General features: G+C 63.1%; 1 protein-coding gene across 2 annotated transcripts; it reads left to right on the top strand.

Moving 5' to 3' along the window:
* Positions 1-210: 210 nt before the first annotated feature.
* On the top strand, positions 211-8,596 carry FKBP1A (FKBP prolyl isomerase 1A). Of its 2 annotated transcripts, none has more exons than XM_040608831.1 (5): positions 211-337; positions 456-503; positions 6,845-6,957; positions 7,703-7,855; positions 8,377-8,596. In XM_040608831.1, the coding sequence occupies exons 1-4, from the start codon at positions 301-303 to the stop codon at positions 7,829-7,831; spliced, it is 327 nt and encodes a 108-aa protein (XP_040464765.1). In that variant the 5' UTR covers positions 211-300; the 3' UTR covers positions 7,832-7,855; positions 8,377-8,596. The 2 variants fall into 2 exon arrangements, with proteins under 2 accessions (XP_040464765.1, XP_040464763.1); XM_040608829.1 differs by having other exon boundaries at positions 216-337; positions 8,374-8,596.
* Positions 8,597-10,087: the final 1,491 nt, after the last annotated feature.

Genomic DNA, 10,087 nt, shown 5'->3' with positions numbered 1-10,087 from the left:
GCGCCTGGAATGGCGGATGGGTGGGCAGAGCCTGCCAGGACCCCAGCCCGGGGGGGGTCCTGCACCGCCGGCTCCCGCGTTTCCCCGGCAACGGCGCGGTGCCAAGATGGCGGCCGGGGCCGGGCAGGAAGGAGGCGGGGGAGGGGGGAGCGCGGAAGATGGCGGCCGCCGGGGGTGGGGCCCGTCTAGGCGGCGGGCGGGCGGGCTCTATGGCGGCGCGGCGGCCGAGGCTGCGCACACGTGGCCCCTCCTCCCTCGGGCTGCGGGCGCTGCGGGTGCGCGAGCGGCACCGGCACCGGCATGGGCGTGCATGTGGAGACCATCGCCCCCGGCGACGGTGAGCCGCGGCGTGCCTTCCCTTCTTCCTCCCCTCCCCGCCGGACCGGTGCCGGTGGCGGGTCCCGGTGCCGGGTCCCCCCGGTGCCGGTGGTCTGACGGTGTGTGTCTCCCCGCAGGGCGGACGTTCCCCAAGCGCGGCCAGACCTGCGTGGTGCACTACACGGGTGAGTGCCGCCCGCCGCGGGGCCTGCAGGGCGGGGCGGCCCCGCCGCCACCGGGGCACGGCAGGGCAGGGCCGGGCGGCCGCGGCCCGGACCGGTGACCGTGGGGCGCGGCGGAGGAGCGGGGTCTGCCCCCCACCCCCCGCCTGTCTGCCGGCATCCCGGGCCCGGCCCGTGTGGGCGGCCCGGCGCTCCACAGGGGTCCGGCTCGCCCCGGGGGCGCTTTGCCGGGGCGGGGGGGGGGGGGGGTGGCCGGGCCCCGGGGCGGGGGTATGGCGGGGGAGCGGGTCCCTGTGGTCCCCGCCTGTCCCGCTGCCCCGTCTATGGAGGGGCCTTTTCCACTCACCCCCAGCCCGTTTTTTGGGGGTGCCCGGGGGGCACGCAGGGTCGCGTACCCAGCGGCTCCCGGGGGGGGTCCCAGGGCAGCAGAGACCGGCGGGGCGAGCCGAGCCCCCCACCACGCTGGGTGGTCCCGTGGGACCCCCACCGCCCCCCCCAACTTGGGGGCTCGCTGTGTCAGAGCGGGGTCCCCTCTGCCAGAGACCCTTGCGGGTGGGGGGGGGGGGCAGCCCCCTCCCCAACACCATCCCTGCAGCCCCAGCCCCTTCTCCCGCGTGGGGTGGCAGCCGGGGTGCCCGTGGGGTAGAGCTGGACCCACAGCACGCCCCGGGCCGGTTTTAGGGCTGGGGGAGCGTGGGGCAGGGGGGCCTGGCACGGGCAACGCGGGGGCTGTTCGGGTGTGGGATTCCCACGAGGGGCTGCCACGAGGGCTGGGGAGGGCCCTGCTCCCCACGGTGCCCTCTGCGAGCTCGCGCGGGGGGAGAGAGGAACCGACGGTGGGACCCCCCAGAAATGCTTCGGAGGTCACGCCGGGGGTCCCTCTCCCCTTCAGCCCACCCCTCCAGCAGCTCCGGCTCACCGCGGTGGCCACTCTGCAGCGGGGTGAAAACACCGACCCGTTTGTGGCTGTGCTGCTCTAGCTGGCTCCCTGCCGCCCTCCCCGCGCTGGGGGGCTGGGGGTGCCCCTCTCTGCAGAGCGGGACCCCGGGCAGCGCTGCCCGCCGTGGGGCTGGGGGGCATCCAGCCCACCGCCGCCCCTGTCCCCCCTGTCTGGAGGGAGAGGAAGCAGCCCGGTCTCCCCGGCCACCCTGTTTCCTCCGCCGCTGGAAGAACAAAGAGCGGTTGGCAGGCAGTCAAGTGGCTCCCGGTGGGCCAGCCCCGCTGCCTGCCAGCCCTCCCGGCTCCCGGCGCCCGCTCTCCCTTCCCGCAGCGCTGCCGGAGCTCTGCCGTCCTCCCCGGCCCTGGCAGAGCCGCTTGCGGGTCACCAGCATCCCAGCCCCACGTCCCGGTGCTTCTGGCAAAGTGCTGCATGGTGACTTGCTCCTGACAGATCCTCCCCAGCAGCAGCGATCCGCTGTGCGTGGGAGCGGTTCTCTAATTTCCATTTTCTTTTTTGTTTGTTATTATTGTCTCCTTTTGTCCTTTATTCCCCCCCCCCCCCCCCCCCCCCCCCCCCAGTTCCCTCTGCAGGCAGCTTCGGGCCCCCCTGCCTCAGCAGGCAGCAGAAATCAAACACCTTCAGTCCCTGACACCGTTTTTGTGGCTGAATGCTGCCTGCGCCGGCAGCGTGGTGCTGGGCTCTTGAGAAACGTTAGAAACCCCTGATTCCCCGGCCCCTTTACGGTGCCCACGGGTCCTGGATCACCATCGGGGACGTTGGCAGAGCACAGCGCGGGAGGTGCCACGCTCCGAGGCTCCTTCCAGAGCCCTGCGGTGGCTCCGTCCCCAGCTGCCCTTTGCTCCCAGGCAGAAACCTGCCGGCACTGGGGAGATCCAGCCTGTGGTGTGCGGTGAGCCAGCTCTCCCTGCGCTGGGCTATGGATATGCGTTCAGTTAAAAACAATTTTGGAAAAAAACCCGGTGACCCAAGGGGAAGGGAGTACGGGGAGCCAGCTCGGCGGGCCATCCTGTGGCTGCTGCTGTTTCTGCCTGTGCCCAAGCCTCTGCTCCGTGGGCCTTGGCCCCACTGACAGCAGCTGTTTCATCCCAGGGCAAGGGACAGACAGACAGATGGCCCCGGTGCGGGCGTGCAGCACTGGGGAAGGAAGTAGCGTGGAGCATCCTCTGGGCCACCTCCTTGGGAGATGTGGGTTGCTCCTGCTGGGATTGCGGAGGTGGAGGCGTGGGTGGGAGCTGGGGGAATGGGGCTCCTTTCCCCTTCTTCAGTCCGGGGTCTCTGCTCCTTGTGGAAGATGGTGCCTTCAGCCCCGGGGGGAGCCAGGGGAGTGCTGCCGGAGAGCTTGCGCAGCGGGGTGTCCGAAACAGCCTTTGATATGAAATCTGCTACAAAGGGCGCTTAAAAAAACTAAATGAAGGATAAAGTTCCCCAGTGTGTTCGGGACTGCTCGCAGCAATTGGCAGGGGGCAGGAGGGCTGCACAGGAGCACGTCAGTGGGGAGGAAGGTGTGGGTTGAGGCCCGGTAGACCTGACCTCCCTGGGTCTGGCTGCTGGGATGGGAGCCAGGACAAGGTGGGGTGCTGTGCTGGCTCAGCTGGGGCTCCCGTGATGACCCAGAGAGCTGCTGGGGCTGGGTGTTGTGCTCCCCAGGAGCGGGCTGGGGGTGAAGAGAGTTGGTGCAAGGGTGAGCTGCTGTCTGAGTGCACGGGGGGGCTGCGGAGAGGGTGGGGAGACCATGGCCACCCCACTGTGCTTGTGGAGGGGAAATGGGGGGGCCGTGGTCATGCTGGGGAGCACCGGGATGGGAGTGAGCCTGGTTTGGCTTGGCCGAGCAGCTTGGCCTGAGTGGCAGAGCACGCCCAGCGTGTTGTGTCTCGGAGGGGAGGTGAGCTGGAAGTAGGGAATGGAAGCACTGGGAGGGATACTAGAGAAAACTGGCTTTCTCCAGCAGGATAGCCGCAGAGGGGACCGCCATCCCTCCCCAGCACCTCTGTGTTGCTGTGCAGGCTGGATGCAGCCTTGGTGCTGGTAATTTCTGCTGTCTGCGCAGTACCTGGTGTGGTGGGGCTCTCCCCACTGCGCCTGGGTGCTGCCGCTCGCACAGCAGCAGTGAACGCTCTGTGGTTGTGAGGTGTTTCCTACCGAGCTGTGCAGCTGCCGACTGGGGGATTTGGGGTAGCTCAGCACCTTCTGAAGCACCCCCTTCCCTGCCTGCCCCAGGGGTCCTCTCTCCTGCCAGGCCACCGCGAACGGTGGGCAGAGCCCCCCCTGCATCCAGCTGCGGGTGGTGATGGGCTGCGTGGTGGGAAGCGCCGGTGCGGGCAGCTCAGGCCCTGGGATCTGAAGCACCTGGCAGAGGCTGCTGGTGGAGGCAGGATTTAACCTCAGCTGGGCAGCCCCGTCCTGATGCGGGGAGCTGGAGCGTGCGGGGTATCCCAGGGTTTTCGGGAAGGGTTTCCCATCCTGTCCCTTCCTCGAGCTGGAGCAGAGGTGCCTGCCCCACTGCTCCAGTCTCTTGCTTCCTTTCCTTGGGAAACTGGCTCCGTGCAGGAGCCCCTGGGCAGTGGCCGTGCCAAGGACTGGCATCCTGGGGCAGAGGGGATGGAGGGGGTGCAGGTGGGGCTCCACACCCCCTCAGCAGAACCCAGACCTGCAGGTTTATCTCAGGGGCTGCCTCTGCCTGCCTGCTCCAGCGCTGCTCTGCCGCCTCTGCCCGCCCAGGGGGACGGGAGCCAAGGCGCACACTGCAGCTGGCGTCTCCTGGCTGCTGCCTGCCAAGTGTGGCAGAGACCTGGCAGGGCTGCGCTGCTGCCTGTCCAGAGCCCCCCGCTCCGTCCCGCGGCTGCTGCAGCCCCGGCCACAGGGCTCCATGCTCTTCCTCACTGTGCTTCCCCCAGACCCCCCTGGTGTTCATATAGCCCAGCTGAGATCTCTGCAGGGGTCAGATCTTTCAGGGTGGGGCAGTGGGGTCTCTTTACAGAGACCCACCTCCGTGGGCTCTGCCCTTGCGGGGCTGGTGGTGACAAGCCAGGAGCGCTGCCAGGGCTGTGATGAACCAGGATGTGCCAGGGGCTGGTTGCTGCTCCTGGAGCTCTGGCAGGGCAGCTGCTTTTGCCAGAGGATGCTTTGCCTCTCCTAGCTTTAAGATCTCGTTATCTCCTTGCTTTGGGATGGCAGGGATGAGGAAATGGTTGCTCATACTTGTCCAGGGCTGGAGAAATCTCCCGGGAGCCTCGCGGGCAGAGGAGGTGCCTGAGATGAGGATGCTGCCTCCAAAGCATTGGAGCCTCTTTGTTTTCCCCGACGATGTGATGGAGGGAGTGTGGCAGCCCCATGCCGCGGAGCAGGGAAAAGCTCCTGTGTGTGACACTCACCATCCTGGGCCAGGGGCAGCCTCAGCGATCGATCCCCCTGGGTCACTGCAACCAGCTTAGTCCATTAATCCCTCTCTCCTGCAGCCAGGGTGCTGCCAGCTCCAAAACACTTCCCACAAGGCTGGATTCGGACAGGTGATCTGCGTGGCAGGGGTGGGCAGTGCCACCCACTCTTGTGCGAGGTCTGCAGCATCTCTGTGCCACTGGTGATGCCTTTACATTCCCCTCGCTGGGGCATTAAACGGGATGCACTTCTGCAGGCTGTGGATGCCCCACCAGCATCCCACAGGTCCCGATTTGCCATGACAAGCAGAGGGGTTGTGCTGCGTGGCCCCCACGTTTTTTCTGCTGTGGGTGCCTGGGGAGAAGGGTGGCAGGCGCCCTTCCATCCTTCTGCAGCCTCCCCGGCTTGTTGCAGCGCCTGAGGGCTCGGAGCTGAGCTCAGGGTCAGCTCGGGCCACAGCCAAGCGGCACTGCCTGTGCCAGCCGGTATAGCCTGCCCTGGGTCCCTGCTGCCAGCATCCCCGCCGGGCGGGAGGAAGGCCAGCGGACGGGAGCAGGGAGCAGTGCCAGACATGGCTGGAAGCAGGTTCAGCGACAAGAGGTTTATCCTGGAAGGAAGAAATGAGAAAACTCCAGATTTACTATTCCAAAGTCCATGGCTACACTGTGACCAGCTGAGCTGATGCTTGAAGCCCTGGAGACGGGATTTTTGCTTTCTGTGAAATTAAAAGCTTAATTCCACTCCCTGAGAGAAAGGTGGGCTGCCAGCCCCCACCCCCTGCATCTTCCTACAGCCCGGGTGTTTCGGTGCTTGTTGCCCCTGCACAGGTGATGTATTTTTTTCCCATTCTCTTATTTCCGTTCAGCATCTCACGTTACCGTGGCTGCGTGCCATTTGCTCTGGTCGCGGTGCGAGCTGGGGAGCGATGTCCTGTCCCAGCTTTTGCACAGATGCTTTTTCTCTTGCCTGTGGACAGTGCCCTAGTGAAGGGAAGTCAGTGTGTCCCATGCGTTGCTGGGTGAGGTTGGTTTTTCAAGACTACAGAGCAGTTTCCAGCCAGGAAAACAGGTTTTTGGACTGTTTTGGGAAGTGAAGAAGTGAGAAGTATTTGGAGGGGGGTTTTAATATTGCTTTTATTGTACAGGGCAGTGACTGTGTTAATGCAGAGCTGGAGCTGCCTTATAGGAGCAGCAGCTCTGCTGGCCAGTGGAGTTGCTGCTCCTGTAAGGCATCTCTGGCTCCAAGATTCCCCAAGAAGGTCAGGCAGGGAGCAAGGGAGGGGAGGAAATTCCTGCCTTGCTCGTGTTGGGGAGTTATATTTAGCCCTGGGGATATCAGCCTCGCTCAGCCCTCCCCGTGCTGGGGGAAGGAGGGGTGCTCGGGGCAGATGTGCCCAGCACTTGGTGCTGCCTCTCCCTGTCGTCGTTCCTGGGTACGGGAGTCATTTGGCTGTGGATCAGTGGGACACAGCTGGGCATGGGGAGGGCTGGAGGCTGGTGGCAGCTGAGATAGGGCACCGGAGCTCTGGATTTTTTGGGTGCCTGACGATGGAAGCCCGCCCATGGCAAGGGGCGTGTTTGCTGGCCGGATGGGAAGCGCCTGGCCTGATCCTGCTGCCTGCAAAACGGCTAACAGTGGTGCTGTGAGGCGGGGAAGGTGTTTTTTCCCTGCTTCCATCTGCTCCCCTCATCTGTGCTTGATCCCAGCCCAGAGGAGCGCTGCTCTCTGGGTCGAAGCAGCCAGGAACAATCCTGTCCTGCGCCAGGGCTGCTGCTGCCAGGGTGGATGGTACCCTTGGGGTGCTGGTGGGGGTTTTCCCTTCCAGGCCACCCCGTGCAGGTGTTCCTGTGGGGGAAAGGCTGAGCTGAGAAGCATCTTTGACTCAGGGCCCTGTGAGCTGTCCCGGGGTGACGGTCACCTGCTCAGGCTGCCAGGTCACAGCCTGTTTCACGCCGTCATGTGTGCATCTGTCCCTGTGTCACCATCATCTCCCTCCCTCTCTCCCCAGGTATGCTGGAAGATGGGAAGAAGTTTGATTCCTCCCGTGACAGGAACAAGCCATTCAAGTTTGTGATGGGCAAGCAGGAGGTGATCCGCGGCTGGGAGGAAGGAGTCGCTCAGGTGCCCGTTGCTCCTCCGCCTCGTAGTCTGCCTCGCAGGGCTGCGCAGAGCCGCGCGCCTGGGGAGCTGCAGCGTGGGCAGGAATCGCTGTGTGCAGCTCGTTCTCTTATTTTTTATTTTTTTTTTATTTTATTCCCCTGTGTTTTCCACCCCTCCGCCCCCTCGGCGCTGGGAGGTGTGGGTGTGAATATCACCTTCTGCATTGCCACCTGCCAGATGGCAGGAATGGAGCAGGGCCGGGCCCCAGGAACACCTACGGCACGTCGGTGACTCAGCGGTGACATTTCCCTACTGAGTCAGCTCTGAAGGAGCGCGGCGGGGAGCGCTGGGGCCTCCCGCACCGAGCGGAGACAGCTCCTGGGCTGCGAAGCCCACGCAGAGGGAGGGCTGGTGGGCACGGCACAGCACCGGCTCCTGCACGCATGGCTGCGTGGGGACACATGGCTGTGTGGGGACGCAGGGCAGCGCGGCACAAGGGTGCCAGTGGCTGTAGGGAATGCCAGGGCATTCCCTGCCTTCCCTGGTGTGACAGACATCTCAAGCACTGCTCCTTTTCCAGCCCGTGCTGCCTGCCCTTCTGATGTTCTTCCCATTCCTCTTCTGTCCCCTCCGGTTTGTCCGGCCTGGGTCCTTGCTCTTGCCCAGTGTGGGGAGAGGAGTGAGGACAGATCTGTGTCCCTCTTGCTGTCACTCATCTGGCAGTGCCCATCTCCTGACATCCCTTTATTTCTGTCCCTGTCCCCAGATGAGCGTTGGTCAGCGGGCAAAGATGACCATCTCCCCAGATTACGCCTATGGCTCTACTGGCCACCCAGGGATCATCCCACCAAACGCCACTCTAATTTTTGATGTGGAGCTCATGAAATTGGAATGACCTACTCCCGCACCCTGTCCTTGGGTAAGGAGGGGCAGCTGCCGGCAGGGAGTGTTGTGACCTGGGGGCAACTCGAGACCCCCGTCCTTTGTTTCGGGCTGCTGTGGGTGGAGGTGATGGCAGTGGGGGGTATGAGAAGGAGGGGGTAGGTTTATGGCTGTGGGTAGAAGTTGCTTTCAGGAGGGTGGTGAGGTGGGGGTCGCTCTGGTGGTATGGGCAAAGCTCCCAGCCTGGCAGAGCGGGTTCGTGCCATGGAGGCATTGCGAGGCTGGTTGACCGTGCCCTGGGTTCCTTGCGTGGTGTTGCTGCATGGCGGGTCTCGCCTGCCTGCTCCCCCTCGTGCTTCTCTTGCTGCTGGTGTGTGGGTCCTGCAGCGTGGGCAGGATGGGGCTGTGCTTCCCCCCTGTAACCGGGGCTTGGCTCCCGCTTTGGGCGAGTGGTGCGGTTTGCGTGGAGCCTGCCCGCCCATGCCCACGCTCCCTCTGCCGGGTTTCCTCCGCGGGCGGGCGGGCAGCTTTGTGACGCTGCCTTTCCTCTCCCAGCAGGTTTGGCACATGGAGGAATCCAGAATCTCAGCTTCAAGAAGAGTGCACATGACTTTGTACGGAGCTTTTCCTGATAGTCCACTACACTCATTGTATAACCTTACACCTTGATTGAATGCCTTTGGTCACTAAGCTTTGCGTCTGACTCTTCCTCCTTGTATCGTGTTTTTATGTCTTTTTAAACTATACGCCATAAACCTCAAATCTTTTTTTGGGTCAAGTTCTTAATCTTATTTTTGTTCCAGGTGTAGACTGCGTTTTGCCCGTAGCACGCAGGTGGGCCACCCTTAGATAGGAGTCATTTGAACAAAAGGAAACCTGTTAGTTACTTGTTTTGGTGCAGATCTCTATGGTGTTTTCAAACCAGAAATTGCTGCTGCTGCAAAAGCCATAGCAGAGTGAGGCTGTCGAGGCTGAACGGATGCGGAGAGCAAAGTAGCGCTAGGATTGTGTGTAGGTATCTGCCTGGATCCGGGGCAGCGGGGGAGCAGCGTGTCCTTTCCCTGCTTCCAGGGAGGGCGCAGCATCGCTGCTGGCACCATGGGTTTGCTCCTGGGAAGGGGGGCTGCTCTGCTCCTGCTTCACTGCCATCTCACGGTGGACCTTCCTTCCCACCCCGCTTTCGGATTTATGGAGAGGGGTTTCCACCAGAGCTCCACCACACCCTGAAAATTCAGTAGCGTACATTGAGCTTTCTTTAAAGGAAAAGGAGAACAGCAGGCAAAGGGAAGGTGCTGTCTGCAGGGGAGGTGGTGGGGCTGGTGGGGAGTCAGCTCAAAGAAAACGCCCCTGTCCCCTCTCTCCCGCCCTGGAAAGGAAACATCAGGCCCCAATTGTCCCTGGTCTGAGCACACCTGACCGTTCTCTCCTGACACCTGATGCTGGTCATCGCCGCTTGTCTGGCCTCATATGATGCATAGCTTCCCCTGCTGCTGTCCTATCTGCCCCCCCCCTCCGCCCCGCCTAGTGATTTGGTAAGAGAAATTGCCGCCGTTCACTTCTTCTCCACCGCATAAAGGTATCAAGTTTTATTATTGCAATAAAAATGCTTTATGCTGGCTTTTCTCAACCCTGTGTCTTGGAGGTTTTTCCCTCGCCTGTCTGTTGCTCAGCACAGCGGGTGCCAGGCCAGGCTCGCGGGGTGCCAGGGGTGCCGTGCCGGGCTCGCGGGGTGCCAGGGGTGCCGTGCCGGGGTTCCATGCTGGGCTTATACGATGCTGCGGCAGCAGAAGGGCCAGCCTCTGGCTGTGCTGGCTTGCTTTGGCGTGAGGCTCGGCTGCTTGACCCTGGGAGCGCGGAGGGGGATGCCTGGGGCTGGCTGGGCTCTGTGGGGAGGTGATGGTGGCCTGCTGGAATTCGCATAATTAATTGCCTTACCATAACCTATTAAGTGTTGCCCTCACAGCCTCTCACCGTTGCGGCTGTGACTCAGCCTGGACTGGGAGCGTGAAGGGTGGACGGATGTGCGTTCCCAGGTCTCTCCAGCTCCAGACACGCGTGTCGATCCATCTCCCTGTGTTCATTTTGGTCCTGTTCAGAGCCTGGATGTTGCAATGGGTGGCACGGCACATCCAGCAGCCAGCATTTGCAGGTCGGAGCCCCACAGACCTGAAGAGCCTCTTGGGGTTTTTTCAGTGCCTTTTTTAGTGACCCCCCAGCATGCCTGCTCGGCGGGGCTCCCCAGGCTCCCCGCTTCTGGGCTTCCCTGCTG

The sequence above is a fragment of the Falco naumanni genome, chromosome 10 (genome assembly GCF_017639655.2).
Source record: "Falco naumanni isolate bFalNau1 chromosome 10, bFalNau1.pat, whole genome shotgun sequence".
Lineage (NCBI taxonomy): Eukaryota > Metazoa > Chordata > Aves > Falconiformes > Falconidae > Falco > Falco naumanni.
The sequence above is the reverse complement of the archived record's forward strand: the minus strand, read 5'-3'. Positions and strand labels throughout refer to the sequence as shown.

What these genes read in the sequence shown, in the direction of transcription:
- FKBP1A (XM_040608831.1), top strand. Translation starts at nt 301, where the DNA reads ATGGGCGTGCATGTGGAGACCATCGCCCCCGGCGACG. An exon ending in CTGCGTGGTGCACTACACGG is followed by an intron (nt 504 to 6,844) that starts GTGAGTGCCGCC and finishes CTCTCTCCCCAG; the next exon opens with GTATGCTGGAAGATGGGAAG. An exon ending in GGGAGGAAGGAGTCGCTCAG is followed by an intron (nt 6,958 to 7,702) that starts GTGCCCGTTGCT and finishes CCCTGTCCCCAG; the next exon opens with ATGAGCGTTGGTCAGCGGGC.